Genomic DNA, 24,265 nt, shown 5'->3' with positions numbered 1-24,265 from the left:
GGTAGTCGGTGATACCGGCGAAAGGGGGAAACATTCGGGAAAGTATCCCCGGTGTTTCGCGTTTTCGGACAGATGGACCGGAGGTGAAATATTGCAGGTTCACTATGTTAGGGACGCGTGACGGACGAACGGGCTGCGTATCCGGAATCGTCTCGTCGTTCTGAGCAACTTTCATGTACAAAGTTTTTTCATCAGACTTACGGTTTATTTTCTAGGATTTTCTAAAGTTTAACAAATATTCTGAAATTTCTGACTTTACTTTAATTCGAAATAAAAATAGGCAAATTGCTACGGGTACACAGGAGTGTACCCAGCAACGTCTGCATGTGCATGACATGTGGAGCCAGGGGCTGGGTTGACCCGGTCAATATTTTGACTGGTCAACCAATGAACAGTGACTGCGGCCCCGACTGTCATACACACAAAACCTTTAATTTTATTTAACATTTATGTAAAAAGGAGGGCCTGCGTGTCAGTTGCACAACTAGCTAATTAAGTAATTAAAATCCCTAATCTAATCCTACCCTAACACTAAACAAATCCTATCACTAATCCAAAGCGTTGGCTGGCTCAAGCACGCACAGGAGCGCGCATCGCATGTCCGTGAGCATTGGATGCTCGTGTGCTCGCATTCCTGGACAGCCATGGACGAAGCACATCCCGACGAGCATGCACAGAAGGCCGTGGGCCGACGAGCAGCGGTGAGTTTGGCCGGTCGCGGCAGCAGTAACAAGCAGCGGCAGCAGAACAGCAAAACAGCAGCGACAACGCAACAACATCAGTAGGCGATGGCGGGCTTCAGCAGTAGCGACGGCTGAGCAGTAGCAAAAGTAGCAGCGGCCAGCTTGAGCAGTAGCAGCGCATGAGTCCCAGCAGCAAGGAAACAGCGGGTAGCAGAGGTGGCGGGCGAGCGCGGGCAAGGGAGGCTACGGGCGCCGCGGCACACGGACGCGAGGCCAGGGGCGCGCAGCCACGCGCAGGCGGTCGCATCCAGAGGGAGCGACCGATGCACACGGGGGCGCAGGGGAGTACAACGGGAGTGGTGGTGAGCACAAGCTCCCACAGAGATCCGGGCGCGCGGTGGTGGAGGCATACGACAATGGATTCGATGGGGGAAGAGGGGGAATCGGACAAGGGCCTCACATTGCGCCTGTAGGGGTGCACAGCAGGCTCGGGGGAGGCTTGGGGACGGCAGATTCCGGCGATGGTGACGACGGTGCAGATGAGGAAGACGATGTCGGGGACGTCGTTCCAGGGCGCCCGGCACCGCGCGACTTGACGAGGAGGCGTAGCCGACGGAGGTGGAGCGAGCGGACACGTCGGAGAGGCGAGGCGGCAGCCGTAGCTATGCGGACGGCAGCGCCATAGCCATGGCAACGCTCAGGCGTGGGCGGATCTAGAGCACAAGGGCGAGAGGGAGAAGGAAAGGGCGAGGGGAGCAGGCACCGAGTGGGAGAGGGGATCGAGGGGGCGCGGCTCTCGCCCTTATCCCCTCAGGACGGCGCCGGTGAGGTGGTGTGACGGGGACACGCGGGAGGAGCCCCGGTCGGATGAACAGGGGAGGAAGAGAGCGACCGGGGGAGGTGGGCCATCTAGGTTGGGCCGGCTGGTCCGGATGGGCTAAGGCCCAGGGAGGGGGCAGGGGGTTTTCTTTCCTTTATTTCGTTTTGTTTTCTGTCTTTGATCTTTTCCCTTTTTTTGTTTAGTTTTCCCACACTGTTTTGCATTAAGTAGAGCCACCAAATGATTTTTGCTAAATGTGCCACTTGACACATATAAATACTTTGCAATATTTTTGAGTTGGTACAAAAAGCCTCAAAGCATTTGAGAGTGTCCTATTTTGGGAAATTGGAAAGGAAAAATAAGTGATGCTGGACCACTATTCTGGTTGCTAGGGTCAATGTGGAATTTCAAATAATGTTGGTATTGTTTTTATAATTGCTTTGGGATTATGTGCAACACTCTGAACATTTTTATTTTACCACTTGAAGAAATACTAATTTGACTTTATTTTAATTTGATTTTGAATTGAATTTTGAATCAGTTCCGGATCAACAATAACCGAGGTGATGTGGCATTATTAGTAGATGGTTACTGTAGCTTAATTCTCCGGGTGTCACAATCACCCTTTCCTCTTCAAGGAACACCAATGCAAGCTCAAGATGTAGCAAGAAGGATTTCTGGCGCCGTCGCCGGGGAGGTCTTCGTTCAAGTCAAGACATACCAAGTACCCATCACAAACGCATCTCCCTCGCATTTACATTATTTGACATTTGCCTCTCGCTTTCCTCTTCCCCACTTCACCCTCGCCGCTTGATTCACTCTCTCTTTCCCAATCTTCTTCGCTCTCTCTTTCTCTTGCCTTTTTCTGTTTGCTTGTGTGTTGGATTAATTGTCGCCGTGGCACAAGATAATACCAAATTGTGTGATTTCTCCTATACCAATAATAATGATTTCCTTAGTACTCTGATTGCTTCTCTTAATGATGTTGACTCTTGTGAAATCAATGCTGTTTTGTTGAATTTTGTTATGAAAGATTAATTCTACGGCCTTCCTAGTGAAGATGCCGCTACCCATCTAAACAACATTGTCGATTTGTGTGAGATGCGAAAGAAAAAAGATACGGATAATGATATTGTTAAATTGAAGTTATTTTCATTTTTACTTAGAGATCGTGCTAAAGTGTGGTTTTCGTCTTTGCTTAAAAATAGTATTGATTCTTGGAACAAGTGCAAAGATGATTTTATCTCTAAGTATTTTCCTCCCGCTAAGATCATCACTGTTAGGAACGATATTATGAATTTTAAACAACTTGATCATGAGCATGTTACCCAATCTTGGGAAAGAATGAAATTGATGATTTGCAATTGCCCTACTCATGGTTTGAATTTATGGATGATCATACAAAAATTTTATGCCGGATTGAATTTTGCTTCTAGAAATCTTTTAGATTCGGTCGTCGGAGGCACGTTTATGGAAATGACCTTAGGAGAAGCTACAAAACTCCTTTATAATATCATGGCTAATTATTCTCAATGGCACACCGAACGATCTACTAGTAAAAAAGTGCATGCTATAGAAGAAATTAATGTTTTGAGTGGAAAGATGGATGAACTTATGATATTGTTTGCTACTAAGAGTGCTTCTATTGATACCAATGATATGCCTTTATCTACCTTGATTGAGAATAATAATGAATCTATGGATGTAAATTTTGTTGGTAGGAATAATTTTAGCAACAATGCTTATAGAGGAAACTTTAATCCTAGACCGTTCCCTAATAATTCCTCTAATAATTATGGAAATTCCTACAATAATTCTTATGGTAATTTTAATAAGATGCCTTCTGATTTTGAAAATAGTGTGAAAGAATTTATGGTCTCTCAAAAGAATTTTAATGCCTTGATTGAAGAAAAATTGCTTAAAGTTGACGATTTGGCTAGGAACGTTGATAGACTTTCGCTTGAAGTTGATGCTTTGAAACATAGATCTACTCCTCCTAAGCATGATATCAATGAGTCTCTCAAGTCTATGAGAATTTCCATTGATGAGTGCAAGGAAAGAACCGCTAGATTGCGTGCTAAGAAAGATTGCTTTGTTAAAGCGTGTTCTTCTAGTTCCCATGAAAATAATGATGAAGATCTTAAAGTTATTGATGTGTCTCCTATTAGATCTTTGTTTTGCAATATGAATCTTAATAATGATGGGACTAGAGATGAGTCAACTTTAGTTAAAAGGCGTCCCAATAATTCGGAGTTTTTAGATCTTGATGCTAAATTTGGTAAAAGTGGGATTGGAGAGGTAAAGACTTTAAATAGCATTGAACCCACTATTTTGGATTTCAAGGAATTTAATTATGATAATTGTTCTTTAGTAGATTGTATTTCCTTGTTGCAATCCGTGTTGAATTCTCCTCGTGCTTATAGTGAAAATAAAGCCTTTAGCAAATATATTGTTGATGCCTTGATGCAATCTTTTGATGAAAAACTTAATTTGGAAGTTTCTATACCTAGAAATCTTAATGATGAGTGGGAACCTACTATAAAGATTAAAATTAAAGATCATGAGTGTTATGCTTTATGTGATTTGGGTGCTAGTGTTTCCACGATTCTGAAAACTTTATGTGATATTCTAGGTTTCCATGATCTTGATGATTGCTCTTTAAATTTGCACCTTGCGGATTCCATCATTAAAAAGCCAATGGGAAGGATCAATGATGTTCTCATTGTTGCAAATAGAAATTTGGTGCCCGTAGATTTTATCGTTCTTGATATAGATTGCAATCTTTCTTGTCCTAATATTCTTGGTAGACCTTTCCTTAGAATGATTGGCGCGATTATTGATATAAAGGAAGGGAATATTAGATTCCAATTTTCATTAAGGAAAGGCATGGAGAACTTTCCAACAAAGAAAATTAAATTACCTTATGAATCTATCATGCGAGCTACTTATGAATCAAGTGTCAAAGATGGCACTACTTAGATCTATCCTCGCTTTTATGCCTAGCTAGGGGCGTTAAACGATAGCGTTAGTTGGGAGGCAACCCAATTTTATTTGTGTTTTTTGTTTTTGTTCCTATTTAGTAATAAATTTTGCATCTACCTTCTGTTTAGATGCGTTTTCATGTTTTATTTAGTGTTTGTGCCAAGTAGAACTTATAGGATAACCTATGGTATGAGTTAATTTGATTCTGCTGAAAAACAGAAACTTTGCGCTCATGAGAAAAAATTCAATAAATCACTGAAACGTGATTTTGCGTTGATTCTTTTTGCTGTAGATCAAAAGAAAAATTACCTAAGACGTCCTATTTTGGTAGGAGTTTTGGAGTTCCAGAAGTATTTAAAAGTTACAGATTGCTACAGACTGTTCTGTTTTTGTCAGATTCTGCCTTTTCGTGTGTTGTTTGCTTATTTTGATGCATCTATGGCTAGTATGTAAGGGTATGAACCATAGAGAACTTGGAATACAGTAGGTTTAACACCAATATAAATAAATAATGATTTTATTATAGTACCTTATGTGGTGGTTTTTCTTTCTTTCACTAACGGAGCTTATGAGATTTCCTGTTGAGTTTTGTGTTGTGAAGTTTTCAAGTTTTGGGTAAAGATTTGATGGACTATGGAATAAGGAGTGGCAAGAGCCTAAGCTTGGGGATGCCCATGGAACCCCAAGATATTCAAGAATAGCCAAAATCCTAAGCTTGGGGATGCCCCGGGAAGGCATCCCCTCTTTTGTCTTCGTTCATTGGTAATTTTACTTGGAGCTATATTTTTTATTCGCCACATGATATGTGTTTTGCTTGGAGCGTCTTGTATGATATTATCCTTTGCTTTTTAGTTTACCATAATCATCCTTGCTATACACACCTTTTGGGATAATCCCACTTGATTGGAATTTGTTAGAATACTCTATGTGCTTCACTTATATCTTTTGAGCTAGATAATTTTTGGTCTAGTGCTTCACTTATATCTTTTAGGGCACGGCGGTGGCTTAATTTTGTAGAAATTGCTAACCTCTCATGCTTCACTTATATTATTTTGATAGTTTCTTAGAACAGCATGGTATTTTCTATGATTATAAAATTGGTCGTAGAATGATGGGCATCCAAGTTGGGTATAATAAAAACTATCATAGAAGTGAATTGGATGCTATGATCAATTTGATACTTGATAATTGTTTTGAGATATGGAGGTGGTGATATTAGAGTCATGCTAGTTGATGTAATTGTGAATTTAAATAATACTTGTGTTGAAGTCGGCAAGTCCCGTAGCATGCACGTATAGTAAAAGTTGTGTAACAAATTTATTGCATGGGGTGCTCTTTTGATTGCCTTCCCGTGTGTGGAGGTCGGGGGCGCGCGATGGTTAACTCCTACCAACCTCCCCCTAGAAGCATGCGCATAGTGCTTGGTTTTTGATGACTGGTAGATTTTTTCAATAATTATATGAGTTCTTTATGACTAATGTTGAGTCCATGGATTATACGCACTCTCACCTTTCATCATTGCTAGCCTCTTCGGTACCGTGCATTGCCCTTTCCCACCTTGAGAGTTGGTGCAAACTTCGCCAGTGCATCCAAACCCCGTGATACGATACGCTCTATCACACATAAACCTCCTTATATCTTCCTCAAAATAGCCACCATACCTACCTATTATGGCATTTCCATAGCCATTCCGAGATATATTGCCATGCAACTTTCCACCGTTCCGTTTATCATCATGACATACATTACTATTGTCATATTGCCTTGCATGATCATGTAGTTGACATCGTATTTGTGGCAAAGCCACTATGCATAAATTTTCATACATGTCACTCTTGATTCATTACCCATCCCGGTACACCGCTGGAGGCATTCATATAGAGTCATATCTTGTTCTAGTTTCGAGTTGTAATTCTCGAGTTGTAAATATATAGAAGTGTGATGATCATCATTATTAGAGCATTGTCCCTAAAGAAAAAAAGGAAAGGCCAAAAAGAAAAGAAAAAAAAGGCCCAAAAATAAGGGGGGCAATGTTACTATCTCTTTTTCCACACTTGTGCTTCAAAGTAGCACCATGTTCTTCATATAGCGAGTCTCATATGTTGTCACTTTCATATACTAGTGGGAATTTTTCATTATAGAACTTGGCTTGTATATTCCTATGATGGGCTTCCTCAAATTCCCTAGGTCTTCGTGAGCAAGCAAGTTGGATGCACACCCACTTAGTTTCTTTTATTGAGCTTTCATACATTTATAGCTCTAGTGCATCCGTTGCATGGCAATCCCTACTCTTCAAGTTGACATCAATTGATGGGCATCTCCATAGCTCATTGATTGTCCTCGTCAATATAAGACTTTCTCCCTTTTTGTCTTCTCCACACAACCTCCACCATCATATTCTATTCCACCCATAGTGTTATATCCATGGCTCACACTCATGTATTGCGTGAAAGTTGAAAAAAGTTTGAGATTGCTAAAGTATGAAACAATTGCTTGGCTAAAATCGGGGTTGTGCTTGATGTGAGTATTTTGTGTGATCAAAATGAAGCATAGCCTAACTATATGATTTTGTAGGGATGAACTTTATTTAGCCATGTTATTTTGAGAAGACATGATTGCTTTGATTAGTATGCTTGAAGTATTACTATTTCTTATGTCAATATGAACTTTTATTTTGAATCATTTGGATCTGAACATTCATGCCACAATAAAGAGAAATACATTGAGAAATATGCTAGGTAGCATTCCACATCAAAAATTCTGTTTTATCATTTACCTACTCGAGGACAAGTAGGAATTAAGCTTGGGGATGCTTGATACGTCTCCAACGTATCTATAATTTTTTATTGTTCCATGCTATTATATTACCTGTTTTGGATGTTTATGGGCTTTACTTTACACTTTTATATCATTTTTGGGACTAACCTACTAATCGGAGGCCCAACCCATATTGCTGTTTTTTGCCTATTTCAGTGTTTCAAAGAAAAGGAATATCAAACGGAGTCCAAACGGAATGAAACCTTTGGGAGTGTGATTTTTGGAACGAACATGATCCAGGGAACTTGGAGTGCAAGTCAAGAAGCTGCCGAGGTGGCCACGAGGGTGGAGCCCCTCCCCCCCCTACTGGGCGTGCCCCCTATCTCATGGGCCCCTCGGGCGTCCACCGACGTACTTCTTCCTCCTATATATACCCACGTATCCCAAAAACATCAAGGGCGACCACGAAAGGCTATTTCCACCACTGTAACCTTCTGTATCTGCGAGATCCCATCTTGGAGCCGTTGATGGCGCTCCACCGGAGGGGGAATCCACCACGGAGGGCCTCTACATCAAATCCAAGGCCTCTCCGATGAGTTGTAAGTAGTTTCGGGTCCATAGTTATTAGCTAGATGGCTTCTTCTCTCTCTTTGATTCTCAATACAAAGTTCTCCTTCCTCTTCTTGGAGATCTATTCAATGTAACTCTTTTTGTGGTGTGTTTGTCGAGATCCGATGAATTGTGGGTTTATGATCAAGTTTATCTATGAGAAATATTTTAATCTCCTCTGAATTCTTTTATGTGTGATTAAGTTATCTTTGCAAGTTTCTTCGAATTATCAGTTTGGTTGGGCCTACTAGGTTGATCTTTCTTGCAATGGGAGAAGTGCTTAGCTTTGGGTTCAGTCGTGCGGTGTCCTTTCCCAGTGACAGCAGGGGCAGCAAGGCACATATTGTATTGTTTCCATCGAGGATAAAAAGATGGGGTTTATATCATATTGCATGAGTTTATCCTCATGTCATCTTTCTTAATGTGTTACTCTGTTCTTATGAACTTAATACTCTAGATGCATGTTGGATAGCGGTCGATGTGTCGAGTAATAGTAGTAGATGCAGGCAGGAGTCGGTCTACTTGTCATGGACGTGATGCCTATATACATGATCATGCCTAGATAATCTCATAATTATTCACTTTTCTATCAATTGCTCAACAGTAATTTGTTCACCCACCGTAATACTTATGCTATCTCGAGAGAAGCCACTAGTGAACCCTATGGCCCCCGGGTCTATCTTTTATCATATAAGCTTTCAATCTACTTTTATTTGCATCTTTATTTTTCCAATCTATATTATAAAATACCAAAAATATATTTATCTTATCATACTATCTCTATCAGATCTCACTTTCGCAAGTGGCCGTGAAGGGATTGACAACCCCTTTATTGCGTTGGTTGCGAATTCTTTGTTTGTTTGTGTAGGTGCGTGGGACTTGTGAGGAGCCTCCTACTGGATTGATACCTTGGTTCTCAAAAACTGAGGGAAATACTTACGCTACTGTGCTGCATCACCCTTTCCTCTTCAAGGAAAACCAACGCAAGCTCAAGACGTAGCAGATGGCAAAGTGAACAAAGGTATATTTGATATACATGTTATTGATGTGTACCTTATTAATTCTCGTAGTAGTGCCTGGGTATTTCATATCGGTTTGGTTGCTCATATTTGTAATCGAAACAGGGACTACAGATTAAACAAAGATTGGCTAATGATGAGGTGATGATGCGCGTTGGGAATGGTTCCAAGGTCGATGTGATCACCGTCAACACGCTACCTCTACATCTACCTTCGGGATTAGTTTTAGACCTGAACAATTGTCATTTGGTGCTGGCGTTGAGCATGAACATTATATCTAGATGTTGTTTAGTGTGAGACAGTTATTCATTTAAATCAGAGAATAATGGTTGTTCTATTTATATGAGTAATATCTTTTATGGTCATGCACCCTTGAAGAGTGGTCTGTTTCTGTTGAATCTCCGTCGTGGTGATACACATATTCATAATATTGATGCCAAAAGATGCAATATTGATAATGGTAGTGCAACATATTTGTAGCACTACTGTTTAGGTCATATCGATGTAAAGCACATGAAGAAACTCCATGCAGATGGACTTTTGGAATCACTTGATTATGAATTGTTTGATACTTCCAAACCGTGCCTCCTGGGCAAGATGACTAAAACTCTGTTCTCCGGAACAATGGAACGAGCCAATGACTTATTGGAAATAATACATACCAATGTATGTGGTCTGATGAGTGTTGAGGCTCATGGTGGGTATCGTTATTTTCTGGCCTTCACAGATAATTTGAGAAGATATGGGTATATCTACTTAATGAAACACAAGTCTAAAACATTTGAAAAATTCAAAGAATTTCAGAGTGAAGTGGAGAATCATCATAACAAGAAAATAAAGTTTCTACGATCTGATCATGGAGGTGAATATTTGAGTTACGAGTTTGGCCTTCATTTAAAACAATGTGGAATAGTTTCACAACTCATGCCACCTGGAACACCACAGCGTAATGGTGTGTCCGAATGTCGTAACCGCACTTTATTAGATATGGTGTGATCTATGATGTCTCTTACTAATTTACCACTATAGTTTTGGGGTTATGCATTAGAGACAACTGCATTCACATTAAATAGGGCACCATCAAAATCAGTTGAGACGACACCGTATGAACTGTGGTTTGGCAATAAACCTAAATTGTCATTTCTTAAAGTTTGGGGATGAGATGCTTATGTCAAAAGGCTTCAGCCTGATAAGCTCGAACCCAAATCGAAAAAGTGTGTCTTCATAGGATACCCTAAGGAAACAATTGGGTACACCTTCTACCACAGATCCGAAGGCAAGATCTTTGTTGCAAGAATGGAACGTTTCTAGAGAAGGAGTTTCTCTCGAAAGAAGTGAGTGGGAGGAAAGTAGAACTTGAAGAGGTAATTGTACCTTCTCTCAATTTAGAAAGTAGCTCATCCGAGAAATCCGTTCCCGTGATGCCTACACCAACTGGAGAGGAAGCTAATGATAATGATCATGAAACTTCAGATCAAGTTACTATAGAACGTCATAGGTCAACCAGAGCACGGTCCGCACCAAAGTGGTATGGAAATCCTGTTCTGGAAGTCATGTTGCTTGACCATGACGAACCTACGAACTATGATGAAGCTATGATGAGCCCAGATTCCGGTAAATGGCTTGAGGCCATGAAATCTGAGATTGGATCCATGTATGAGAACAAAGTGTGGACTTTGGTGGATTTTCCCAATGATCAGCAACCCATAGAGAATAAATGGATCTTCAAGAAGAAGACTGACGTTGATGGTAATGTTACTGTCTATAAAGCTCGACTTGTCGCAAAAGGTTTTCGACAAGTTCAAGGAGTTGACTACGATGAAACTTTCTCACCCTTAGCGATGCTTAAGTCTGTCTGAATCATGTTAGCAATTGCCGCATTTTATGAATATGAAATCTGGCAAATGAATGTCAAAACTGCATCCTTAATGGATTACTTAAAGAAGAATTGTATATGACACAACCAGAAGGTTTTGTCGATCCTAAAGGTGCGAACAAAGTGTGCAAGCTCCAGTGATCCATTTATGGACTGGTGCAAGCATCTCGGAGTTGGAATATATGCTTTGATGAGGTGATCAAAGCAAATGGTTCTATACAGACTTTTGGAGAAGCTTGTATTTACAAGAAAGTGAGTGGAAACTCTTTAGCATTTCTAATATTATATGTGGATGACATATTGTTGATTGGAAATGATATAGAATTTCTGGATAGCATAAAAGGATACTTGAATAAAAGTTTTCCAATGAAAGATCTCGGTGAAGCTGCTTATATATTGGGCATCAAGATCTATAGAGATAGATCAAGGCGCTTGATAGGACTTTCACAAAGCATATACCTTGATAAAGTTTTGAAGAAGTTCAAAATGGATCAGTCAAAGAAAGGGTTCTTCCCTGTGTTACAAGGTGTGAAGTTGAGTCAGACTCAATGCCCGACCACTACAGAAGATAGAGACAAAATGAAAGTCATTCCCTATTCCTCATCCATAGGTTCTATCATGTATGCTATGTTGTGTACCAGACCTAATGTGTGTCGTGCTATAAGTTTAGCAGGGAGGTACCAAAGTAATCCAGGAGTGGATCACTGGACAGTAGTCAAGAACATCCTGAAGTACCTGAAAAGGACTAAGGATATGTTTCTCGTTTATGGAGGTGACAAAGAGCTTGTCGTAAATGGTTATGTCGATGCTAGCTTTGACACTGATCTGGATGACTCTAAGTCACAAACCAGATACGTATTTTTATTGAATGGTGGAGCTGTCAGTTGGTGCAGTTCCAAGTAGAGCGTCATGGCGGGATCTATGTGTGAAACGGAGTACATAGCTGCTTCGGAAACAGCAAATGAAGGAGTTCATAACCGATCTAGGTGTAATACCTAGTGCATCGGGTCCAATGAAAATCTTGTGTGACAATACTGGAGCAGTTGCCTTGGCGAAGGAATTCAGATTTCACAAAAAGACCAAACACATCAAGAGACGCTTCAACTCCATTCGTGATCTAGTCAAGGAGGGAGACATAGAGATTTGCAAAATACATATGGATCTGAATATGGTAGACCCGTTGACTAAGCCTCATCCATGAGCAAAACATGATCAGCACCAAAACTCCATGGGTGTTAGAATCATTACTATGTAATCTAGATTATTGACTCTAGTGCAAGTGGGAGACTGAAGGAAATATTCCCTAGAGGAAATAATAAAGTTCTTATTTTATTTCCTTATTCATGATAAATGTTTATTATTCATGCTAGAATTGTATTAACCGGAAACTTGATACATGTGTGGATACATAGACAAAACACTGTGTCCCTAGTATGCCTCTACTTGACTAGCTCGTTAATTAAAGATGGTTAAGTTTCCTAGCCATAGACATGTGTTGTCATTAGATGAACGAGATCACATCATTGGGAGAATGATGTGATGGACAATACCCATCCGTTAGCTTAGCATAATGATCGTTCATTTTTATTGCTACTCCTTTCTTCATGTCAAATACATATTCCTCCGACTATGAGATTATGCAACTCCCGGATACCGGAGGAATGCCTTATGTGCTATCAAACTTCACAACGTAACTGGGTGATTATAAAGATGCTCTACAGGTATCTCCGAAGGTGTTTGTTGGGTTGGCATAGATCGAGATTAGGATTTGTCACTCCGAGTATCGAAGAGGTATCTCTGGGCCCTCTCGATAATGCGCATCATAAGAAGCCTTGCAAACAATGTGACTAATGAGTTAGTTGCGGGATGATGCATTAAGGAACGAGTAAAGAGACTTGCTGGTAAATAGGTTGAGGGCCTATTTGGTTCATAAGTCCTAGGACTTTTTCTAGTCCCAACTAAAAAGTCCCTAGTCCCTAAAAAGTCCCTCCATGTTTGTTTTCAGAGACTAAAAAGTCCCTAGTCCTTTCCTAGAGGTTATTAAATGACCATGTTGCCCCTAGTATATAGAAAAATAACAATCAAACAACACCATGGGGTGGCGGGCCAATGAATGCATGGAGGGGCATTGTTGGAAAAGTCCCAAAAAGTCCCAAAAAAGACTCTCCTTGAGAGTCTTCTTCATTTAGTCCCAAATGCCTAGTTTAGTCCCTAAAAAGTCCCTCTCGTTTGGTAAAAAAGTCTCTAAGAGGGAATTTTTCTAGTCCCTACCCAAAAAAGTCCCTCGAAACAAACACCCCTTGAACTAGGTATGAAGATACTGACGATCGAATCTCGGGCAAGTAACATACCGATGACAAAGGGAATAACGTATGTCGTAATAATGGTTCGATCGATAAAGATATTCATAGAATATGTAGGAGCCAATATGAGCATCCAAGTTCCGCTGTTGGTTATTGACCGGAGAGGTGTCTCGGTCATGTCTACATAGTTCTCGAACCCGTAGGGTCCGCACGCTTAACGTTCGATGACGATTTGCATTATATGAGTTATGTGATTTGGTGACCGAATGTTGTTCGGAGTCCCGGATGAGATCACGGACATGACTAGGAGTCTCGAAATGGTCGAGAGGTAAATATTGATATATTGTATTATAGTATTAGGACACCGGAAGTGTTCCGGAATGTATTGGATACATATTGGAGTACCAGGGGGTTATCGGAACCCCCCGGGGGAAGATATGGGCCATATGGGCCTTAGGAGGGAGCACACCAGCCCACAAAGGGGTGCCCCCCCCCAAGGAAGGAGGCCGAATAGGATTAGGAGGAGAGGGCGGCACCCCCCTCTTTCCTTCTCCCCCCCCCCCTCTCTCTCTCTTCCCTTCTCCCCCTTCCGGTAAAAGGAAAGGGGGGAGGCTGAATCCTACTAGGAGCCCAAGTAGGACTCCTCCTACTTGGGGCGTGCCTAGGGCTGCCTCCCTCCCCCTCCCTCCTTTATATACGTGGGGAGGGGGCGCCTAGAACACACATCAACTATTCCTAGCCGTGTGTGGCACCCCCTCCACAGTTTACGCCTTCGGTCATATTCTCGTAGTGCTTAGGCGAAGTCCTGCGCGGATCATTTCACCATCACAGTCACCACGCCATCGTGCTGACGAAACTCATCTACTTCCTCGACACTCTGCTGGATCAAGAGCTCGAGGGACGTCATCGCGCTGAACGTGTGTAGAACTCGGAGGTGTCGTGCGTTCGGTACTTGATCGGTCGGAACGAGAAGATGTTCAACTACATCAACCGCGTTGACAAACGCTTCCGCTTTCGGTCTACGTGGGTACGTGGACACACTCTCCCCCTCTCGTTGTTATGCGTCGCCTACATAGATCTTGCGTGAGTGTAGGAATTTTTTTGAAATTACATGCTATGTTTCCCAACACTGCCACCACCCCTTTAGTCTCGGTTCGTGTCATGAACCGGTACTAGAGGTTTAACACGAACCGGGACTAATGATTCCCACCCCCCTAGCCGTTGGAATTGGCACTAATGGTCACATTAGTACCGGTCCGTTTTCAAACCGGGACTAATAGGACTCACGTAAAGTCATTTTTCTACTAGTGCTTTGAGGCTGAAGATGTCAAGTCAATCCTTTCCATTAGCATTTACGATGGAATGGAGGACAACCCTCTGGGGCATTTTGACCAAAAAGACGTATTCTCTGTGAAGTCCGCCTACAAGGTTGGAGTCATGCTGAGAGACAGAAAGTGTGGGAGGGATGCGGCTACCTCCACTGAAATGAAAGGGAGAAGCATTAAACGTTTTAATTGGAAGAAAATTTGGAAGCTGCAAGGTCCCAACAATTTCAAAATGTTCGTCTAGCGCCTTGTTCACAGCAGATTGGCAAACAGAATGAAGATTCAAAGGTTGGCGTGGAATTGGACATGACCTGCCCAGTGTGCACTCGGTTAAATGAGGACGGCGGCCACATCTTCCTGAAATGTAAGATGGTGAAAGAGTGTTGGAGCAGGCTAAAGTTGGGTGGTCTTCGGGAAACCTTGCTGCAGCACAATTCTGCACATGGGATGCTTACTGAATTGTGGAAGGTTGATAGTGCCACCCAGCTGAGGGCTCTTTGTCCTGATGTGGGTGTGGTGGGATGTCAGGAACAGATCAAATGCAGAGGAGCGGGCTTCTAGTCCTCATAATGTTTGCCATCGGGTGGAGAAGCTTGTGGTGGAGTTTCATGCATTCAATCCCAACGGAGAGGCAACCTAAACAGGCGGTTCTGCACAAATGGGCAAAGCCTCCTGATGATCATGTGAAAATAAACTTTGATGGGGCTTTTAATGAAGGCTCAAATTCTGGAGGTTGGAGGTATGTGATTCCTGACCAGGCGGGCGATTTTGTGGCTACTGGCGCGGGAAAATCGATGCACCTGAGAGATGCACTTTATTCTGAGGCAGTAGTATGTCTTGCTCCTATCGGTGGGGCTATCAGAATTGGCGCAAATCGAATTATATTCAAGCTTATGCTTCCAGTCTTATGGAGGCTACTAGAATGCTCCTGCATAAGTCACTAGTGAACTTGTGGTCAATGAACATTGAGTGAACCATAAGTACTGAAAATATGAAATGATTATTATTTATTGAGAATACAATGGATGCCCCTCGTCCTCACTTTTACATGGAGGAAGTACTAAATCGTACTATGTGGACAACGTGAGCTCGGACCAATATGTATCACGTACACATAGGGAAAAAATTGTAGAGCTCCTTCGGCAATTTTGCTCATATTTTCTCCCATACCGCATAGTCATTGCCATGCGCGGCCACCTTGAAGCCTCCCGGAATGAGGTGTCCCACATCATATCTTGGCCCGACCTTGACGATGACCTTGCCGTCGATCTCGGCGAGATAAAGGTCGGCGTCGGCCTCTATGATTTGCAGCTTGCTTTCACTGTGTATCCCATGCCGGGTCCTGATTGACACCAGGCGATCGATCTCGTCCTTCAGACCCCAGTCGAAGAAATGATCGTAGAACTAAAGAATCACAATTATTTTTCATCAGTTCGGTCATGGTTTTATATTTTTATGAACGAAAGAAGAAAAGAAAATTTAGATATGATGTAGTATTTGTAGGATGACTCACGATGCATGGGGTGCCTGGGTGCGTGAGGATGTAGGCATATCCCTGCATGACCCTGTCAGACGGGAAGGGCCACATGTGCTGCGTGGAGCCGGTGTCGTGGTTGTCCACAAAGGTCACCGCCTTGGCGGGCCACCACCCGATCATGCCTGGCGCCTTGCCGTCGGTGCCGCGCAGCCGCCACAGCTCGCCCTCCACGGCCACGTTCAGGATGCCCTTGGTGGTGAAGTCGAACGTGGTAGCGGGGCCTTTGCCGCCAACCTTGTCCACCCAGTTCACCAGCTCCTGCCGGTGCTGGTCCTGGTTGAGGTTGGGCTTGCCGTCACCGCCGTACGCGAGCGACGTCCATATCTCGGCCACGGCGAAGCTGGGCTCCGAGCGGTCAATGTAAATCTTGGCGACGTCCGCGGAGTAGCCCTTGGCGAAGTCGAAGCGCCAGCCGTCGAAGCCGACGTCGGTCCTGAGCCAGTTGAGCCACTCGACGAGCTCCTTCTGGACGCGCGGGTTGAGGTGGTCGATGTCGGGGGCGGCCCCGAAGTCGGCGCCGGTGTCCGGGTTGCCGGTGCCGTCGGCGTAGGGCCGGTCGTCGCGGCAGATCATGTGGGGGCCCCAGTCGAGGCGGGCGTCGGGGGTGCCGCCCTCGAAGATGCAGTAGATGCCCCGGCCGTCCTTGTGCTCCGCGGTGCGGTGGTTGATGACGATGTCGGCGATGGCCTTGACGCCCTTGCCGTGGAGCGCCCCGATGAGGGACTTGAGCTGCGCCTTGTTGCCGTACTTGGAGGCGTCCAGGTCGTAGAGCCGGCCCGGCATGTAGCCTTGCTCGGCGACGGACTGCGACGCCGGAGGGAGCCAGACGTGCGTGATGCCGGCGGCGGCGATGTCGTCCACCTTGCCCATCAGGAAGTTGTACCACCCGCCATTGTGCTTCCACGACTCCCAGTTGAAGCCCTACCACAGAACTCGGATCAAAACTCGGTCCAAAACATACATGATCGCGGCACCTACGATCTGAAGATAATGCTTACAGTTACAGACAACAGACACGATCTTACCTGAAAGAGGACTTGCCCGGATGCCAAGCTGGCCGACAGGCCAAGGAGGACGAGGAAGAGGGACAAGTGTTTGTTCGCCATCTTCTTCAGCCCTCTCTAGCTGAGCTTTGGAAGAGGAAGATGGAGAACTGATGCATTCAGCTGGTGTGTCTGGCCAGGTATTTATAATGTGCTGCAGCATGCCGGAAGGCGGCGTGCTCGGCTTGAATGCTCCTTTGGGCCAGTGGATATGTCGGCCGGAGTTTGTTATCGGCCGGTGCGATGAGCTCAAAAGGCAATTCAATGGACCAAGTGATGGAGCCAGCCTTCGCCTTCGGTAAGAAGGCACCGGACAAAACGACTGTCAGTTATCTTGAACCTCTGTTTTTTCTCTGAGGACAGAACTTTGAGCATTTTTCATGGAATAGGGTGCTGGGGTTACAAATCTTCATCTACTGCAACGGTGTACAAGCCAGGAAACTTGGCAAGAACATGGAAACCAGTACAGTTCTTCAGCTTATCAACCGATGGTTTCAGCTTTCGCGCACTAAAATGAGGTTCAGTCCAGACATGCTGTTTGCAACCCTTCGTAAAAGATCAGCGGCAACTGATGGCAAGTGGGCAGGATGGCTCTGAGGTTACTTGCGCATTCCTGGTTAACAGATAGAAATCCGGTCAGCACATTCTTAATTTCTTATCCTGAATAACCCGGATGTGGTGCAACTCTCGATGCAGATAAAACTGGACATCAGGTTCAGAAACTTTCTAGCGAGTTTCATTCCAAAGAGATAAACATATATCCGAGCATTCATTCGTTCGATGAGCATTCATTTCGTGAGGGTAGGAGTATGTGGCAAGAAAATATAGATTGTTCATCCCAAGGAATTCCGGTTGGGGGTTGCAACTCCTCGACGTCATTTCCGTACCAGAAGCTGCACCTTTTGCTCAAACTTTGGGTGGGATAAGCAGGCGCCGTGATAAACGCTGGGCAGAGACGTTATCGCGAGGCCAAAGCAAATCCAACAGACTCAACAGAACAAACGGAAGAGTGTGCTCTCTACGCAGAGCCGCGGCCGCCCGGTGAGGCGCACGCTATCTTTAAGCACAACTGCTGGCAACAAGAGTAAGATTCTATAACCAAGGTCCAAGATCAGTAACTAATGATGCACAAAAAGAAACAAGTGAATAAGCTGAACACAAAAGGTACAACAGATGAGGTGCCAATACATTTTATTTGGGGCCAGAATAGCTTGGACATATTCTTCGAACAGGGCTCAGCAGCGATATTCCTTTCTTTCAGAAGTAACAAAACATCAAATGCATGAACCCACCAGTAAAAAAATAGCAGGTGGATTCACACTAAAAGAAAAAGTACTAGAGGAGGAACTAGTGAATACATCACTGGCACATACACAACACTACGGCCAATATGAGTCGCCTGGTCAGGCGGCCTCTGGAGCGAAAAGGAAGGCCACTTGACCACACGATCATTTGGATGCCACAGGGAGGTGAATAAGAAACGGAGAACAGTAAAGATAGGAGTATCTACAACACTAACTTGACATGTTTTCCTGCTGAACCCTGACCGACTTTTTACCGCTACCTTTCTGTCACGTTTTATTACGATTGTCTTGTTCGACTAGGACGAAGTTAAATTCACAGATAGTTCTCTGTCATGATGAGCTGTTTCTGGTCACTTGAAGTATGACGACAAGTATAGTCTTACTCCGATGTCCACCGGACAATCCTCGCCACCAATTGCATGAAGAACCACGGGGATGTCGCTCAGGTAGCTTATCACCATGGGCAGAACCGCTGGGGCAACTTCAACTTTCACTGCCTCATCGCTTAGCAAAACTGAGTCCACAGTAGTCTCAGTTGCTCCTGATTCGTCTCTGTCTTCAGGTAACATTAGATCGGATGGGTTCACCACCACCGCGACTTCCTCAATTGCTCTACTGCATCTGAACTGGCCTCCCCTCTTTTGGGGCTTATTCCTGCATGCATCAAGCACCAAGGTTCCAGTGGCTTCCAACCATTCAGTAGATAATCCCTCAACTTCATCATAGTATATCCTCCGTTCCATCTACATCAGAAAATGATGGTCAGGTGACTCAAAACACACAGACTGGAGAGCTTCTATTACATGCAAATTAGGGGCAAAGTCATACCGAGAGTTTGGGCACATAAACTGACATGAACCTTGGTCCAAGCCCCAGTACTCTAGCATTGGAGACCAGGGTCTGCAAAAGTAAAACCACAAATCAATTAAAATAAAGCTTACCAACACAAACTTTGTTGCGGGAGATAAAAGATGATGATGCACCATTATTACCTCATTCCTCTTTAGTAGAGCCCACATGTAGAGCTTTTGTCCAGCTTCTTCTGCACGGCGACTGGCCCACTTCCTTTCATTACAGTGTTCAGCAGCCTCCCCAAGATCTTCAGAGTTGGGGACCTTAAACTTCTTAGCTGCAGCAGACAGTGCTTCTCTCCCTTCTTTGGATTCAGCAGCATCCTTACTAAATTGAAGGCCTGTAAAGCATCTACTCACAACTTCACAAGATGTAGCTTTCACTCCATTCCGCCCAGTGGATATTTTCCTTTGCTTCAGATACATCTGTTCAGCCTCAATTACTGCATTCAGTGTCCTGTGAACGATTATATCAGGATACCTTCGAAGTGGTGAAGTGAAGTGTGTATATAAAGGGATAGATAGCGCATAATGAGCCCAATCATCCTTCTTGCTTATCAGGTCCCCTGTGCAAAAGTATTCTGCAGACTGCATTTGCTTTGAAGCATAAAACATGAGAATATCAAACATAACAGGATCATCTTGCAACTCTTCCTTTATTCTGCAAATTGAAAGATGAAGTTGACCGGATGATGAAGAATCCAATCCAAACCCATTTTTAGCACAAAATGCCTCAAATTCTTTCAGCTTCCGTGGATTAGGTTCAGGATGCCTACGAAGTAAAGCACAATCAGGGAATGCATTGGATATAACTTCTGCAGCTGACATATTTGCCAACAACATCAACTCCTCGACAATGAAACATGCATCATTCCTTTTATAGCGATAGCTATCGCATGGAGCCCCATCTTCATCAAATAGGATCGTGGGCTTTGAAGTGTCAAGAGAAAGAGCTCCACCCTTGAATCTAATATCCTTCAGATTTTTCGAGATCTCATAGAGGCATCGAAGAGACTTTATAACATCCTCATGTTTAAACATGCCATGCACTTGAAGAGATGCAGCTGCAGATCTAAACTGGCTTGAATCACTAGAAATCAGATCTTGCACGAGATCATATGACAGCTTGCAGCATGAAAAGATAATGGTATGACCAATCCAGCGATTAACTATGCTGCCATGAGGATCAATGTCCCAAATAACTGAAAAGGCAAGCCTGTCTACCCCAGGATTAAGCGAAACTAGTTCTTCTGAAAGTCTTGAAGGCAACATTGATACTTTACGTCGCAAGGTGTAAACACTGGTAGACCGAATCTGAGCCTCAGCATCTAATGCAGTCTCTGGATGAACGAAGTAAGAAACATCCGCAATATGGACCCCAATACGGACAATTCCTCCAGAAAGTGTCTCAATAGATATTGCATCATCAAGATCCGAAGCAGTAGGAGGGTCTATTGTTAAGGTCAAAACATTTCTCAGATCCTTTCTTGCTGCAAGTTCTTCTTGCGGAATCTTCCAGCAAGTGTCAGGGAGACATGCCATGGACTGAGGGGAAAATTCAACATCAGATATTGCATTCTCAAACAGTATAGCATCCATATGTGTTTCAACCTGTCCACCCTTTCCCAAGAACTGTACGACACAAGCCCAGGGATAGGGACTTTCCTCATTCCATTCATCAATCTGTGCAGCAACTAATTCCTTCCAAATAGTTGTATCACCTTCTTTCAGCCTCTGTTTGATACCATCTGACAAAGTGCTGATACTAACAATCATCTGCGGGAACTTGGGATCAGTAGGCAAGATTTGAACCAAGCCCGTGAAAATTGAGGATGATATATGGTTCATCCTCTTGGAACCCTGCACAGTCATCTGATTTCTCTGCTCTCCATCGGGGAAATCTGAGAAAGGAGCAACGAAACCTACAACAGTACTACGGCGAGGAGACTTCTTTATGACAGATACTACTTTCCCGGTAGGGCGTCTGCTTGGGTGATTGTATATCACAGAACAGATCCTCTGTAATGCTCTTGCAAACTCGGTCTTAGCTTCATCCAGGTTTTCATAATTCACTGGGACAGTAGCATGCCCATTTTCACAAATAACAGCTTGACTAAAACCACTGTTCTTGTGATGGTTATGCATCCTGTCCGGAACAGGTTGGCCATTACTGCACTTTTCAAACCTGCAGCTGGCATCTGCCTGTCCTTTCTTCAAACTATGGTTCCCGTTTGTTTCACTAACTTCCCGAGCAACAGAAACTCCTCCAGTGGCAGGGTTGCATGCAATGTTCTGCCCTTTCATTCTAGTCCAGTAAACAACAGGATCCAATGTGATGGCAACAACATCACCTTCAATCTGCAAAGTGGATCAAGAAAGAACATGTCATTGCAAGTAAGAGAACCATGTACTCTGGGTATATATAGTAAGAAACACAAGACCAGAACTGAACATTCATAATTCCATATCTATTCATATAACACATCAAGGAAAGAGAATGCTTTCTTAGAAACATATCAGCTACATTAATTCGCTGCATGAATTGTTTGTACTACTAAATAAAGACGTCCTGAGAGAATGTTTTCTCAGGATTATGAGACAAACAGACAAGGTGATTGCATAAAGAATGCAGGTTAATATTGCCCACGGGAAAGACGAATAAGGGCACAACATCTTCAGCAGAACATTCAGAAAAATGACCGCAGCATAAACATAATGTATCATGCAGCTTTGCTTAAATCATTTTCAAATGCAAGAGCTTCAAGCATGCTATGTGGCCTAAGGGCATACCACTTCATCCATGTGTTTAGAGTCGACTCAAAATCACGCCAAGAGCAGGCAATTCTCCCAATGTGCTTGACCAATTTGTGGGAAAGCAAGCTAGACATAGGTTCTACATATATAATTTGCAAAGTCACAAGCAATCGAAAGTTGAACACAAATTGAAATGTCCAATCCTGTGGCATCACAAAACAACTTAACAGCAGAAGATGCAAAATGACAACATCGTACATAATATTTGTTATTAGACTCGTCTCCTGCCATATATGACAAGCACTGTGTTACCTGAGTTCCTAGCACATTATACTTCCCAAAGTGGCTAATCAGTTAGCATGCAATTCAAGGCAGAATGACAGGCTGGAAGCATCATTAAGCCTTTGCGCTATCCACTAATATGGGATTGCTATAAATTACCGTACACAGTTCTCACTTGTTAATAGATACACTCATTTTGCTTTGTGTGCAAGTAGACGTGAACTTACCGCTCGGTTTTGCGCCGGCCCAGTAATGAGAACATCCACAGGGATGCCATCGATCGTGCAGTACGCCTGCAACATCACAGATTCCAAACATTACCCACCAATAGCACAGAGACAGTACAGTGAGAAGCAAATTAGGAAGGACTCCATGCTTACCTCGTTTCGGTTGTGAGCATTCACGCGGAACTTCCCCGAGAAGACATTCCCTCTCTGCATAGAGGAGGCAACAACAAATCAACACATTAGTTCTCTCAAAAACAAATCAATACATTAGTTCACGCAAAGTTAGAGCTACGGGAAGAAGGCTGCAAGCGTCACGATCCACTACCTTGAGGGCGTCCTCCACAACCTGCTCGGGCCAGTAGGGCGGGAAGAAGAGCCTCCTGGGAGCTCCCCCGCCCGTCCCCACCACCGGACCGCGCGCCTCCACGCGGGACGGCGTGGGCAGCAGGGGGCAGGACCGGCTCGTCCCGGCCGCCTCGGCCAGCGCCACGGCGTCGAGCCGGGAGTCGGCGCGCATGGGCGGCATCGATCTGCAGGGGCTCGGACCCGCCGCGTCGACCTGCGGGGGCGGGGTGGCCTGCTTGGGGCGGCGCGCGGGCCGGCGTCGGCGCCTCCGCTCGGCGTCGTCCTCCGTGTGGGGCGGCGGCGACGGCGACGGCGACGCGCGGACGGGGATGGCGGCGGCGTGCTCTCCGGTGGCCCTCATGCGCAGCGGCCTCTCGCGTTCCTCGAAGAATCGCAGCGCGCGAGAGAGATGGAGAGGGGGGAGAGGGGAGGGGGGAAGGTTCTAGAAGGCGGGGGAACCCTAGATCTGGTGTGGAGGAGGCGTCGCCCTCTGCGGCGATACCAGCGGGAGGGGAAAAACCGAGGTGCCGGAGGGCGGTGCTGAGGAGAGGGGGGAAGGGGAGGGATAGACAGAGGAGGCGGGCCGAGGCGGTGGCTTCGAGAAGGGGACAGGATATAATAGAAGGGTGGGGTGGGGTGGGGGCGAGGGAGGGAGGGAGGGAAGGAAGGAAGGGAGGGGGAGGGACGGACGGCGCGGTGGCTTTGGGATATTGTGTTGGCTTGCGCGGAGTACGTGGTTGCGTCGCGGGGCGAGGACGGCAGGCTGGCAGGGTTTGGTCGGCGATGGGGTGCGCCGACTCCCGCTTTTCCCGACGCCTCGTCGCTTTCTCTCTTTCTCCCTTTCTTTCCTCCGGGTGCTGCCTACGCAATATGCCTGCTGCGGGGCCTTCAATGAGCCCGGATGAATAGTAGAATCAAAAAAATTATGAAAAAGCAAAAAAAAGGAGTTTTTTTGTCATCAAATCAAGAACACCGATAAAAAAAATTAGTGCATGTAATTTTTCACCATCAAATCACATTCCTAGAAGCCGTGCCAAAAAAAAAAGATTGATGCTCCGAAGATGCTACTTTCAAAACATTTTGGAGCGCTGGTTTTACCTTTTTGCCACGACCACCACAAATGTGTTGTGATGACGAAAATTTACAAGCACTCGATGCATTTTTTTAATGGTTGACAAAAAAAGTAAGGTTTTTTTGAATTTTTATTTATTTATTTATTTTCGATTTTACTGTTCATGCCAAGAGCATTTGAGCTCGGGCTGAGATTAGGACTATCGTTGCTCCTTCGCTTTGGCGCATGGGTGCGATGTGGCTCCACCTATGTGTATGTGTGCTCGGGCACGGGGTGTTGCACCTGCACATCCGCCGCCTGCTTCTACCCGTGCAAAGATGTTGTGGTGTTGGTCATGTTGCCTCGAATGGTGAATGCTTTCGTGGATCAACTTACACTGTTAAAAGTTTATCAATATCCTTGCAAAACTGAAGGTGCTCGAGAATAGTGTTGTTAGAGGTTGCATCGGGGATCCTATACTGCGCGTCGGTCGTGGG

General features: G+C 44.5%; 2 protein-coding genes across 2 annotated transcripts; both read right to left on the bottom strand.

The window, feature by feature from the left end:
• Positions 1-15,344: 15,344 nt before the first annotated feature.
• LOC123138356 (alpha-amylase type B isozyme) lies at positions 15,345-17,577 on the bottom strand. The gene is made up of 3 exons (XM_044558320.1): positions 16,937-17,577; positions 15,888-16,832; positions 15,345-15,778 (listed from the first exon to the last, which is right to left on the bottom strand). Exons 1-3 carry the CDS (start codon positions 17,015-17,017, stop codon positions 15,527-15,529), a joined length of 1,278 nt encoding a protein of 425 aa, XP_044414255.1. The 5' UTR covers positions 17,018-17,577; the 3' UTR covers positions 15,345-15,526.
• Positions 17,578-18,119: 542 nt separating this feature from the next.
• On the bottom strand, positions 18,120-23,306 carry LOC123138355 (DIS3-like exonuclease 2). The gene is made up of 6 exons (XM_044558319.1): positions 22,698-23,306; positions 22,526-22,579; positions 22,373-22,438; positions 19,251-21,467; positions 19,087-19,158; positions 18,120-19,001 (listed from the first exon to the last, which is right to left on the bottom strand). The coding sequence occupies exons 1-6, from the start codon at positions 23,076-23,078 to the stop codon at positions 18,609-18,611; spliced, it is 3,183 nt and encodes a 1,060-aa protein (XP_044414254.1). The 5' UTR covers positions 23,079-23,306; the 3' UTR covers positions 18,120-18,608.
• Positions 23,307-24,265: the final 959 nt, after the last annotated feature.

The sequence above is a fragment of the Triticum aestivum genome, chromosome 6B (genome assembly GCF_018294505.1).
Source record: "Triticum aestivum cultivar Chinese Spring chromosome 6B, IWGSC CS RefSeq v2.1, whole genome shotgun sequence".
In the NCBI taxonomy this organism is placed as follows: Eukaryota; Viridiplantae; Streptophyta; class Magnoliopsida; order Poales; family Poaceae; genus Triticum; species Triticum aestivum.
Note: the sequence above shows the minus strand (reverse complement) of the source record. Positions and strands in the feature narration are given on the sequence as shown.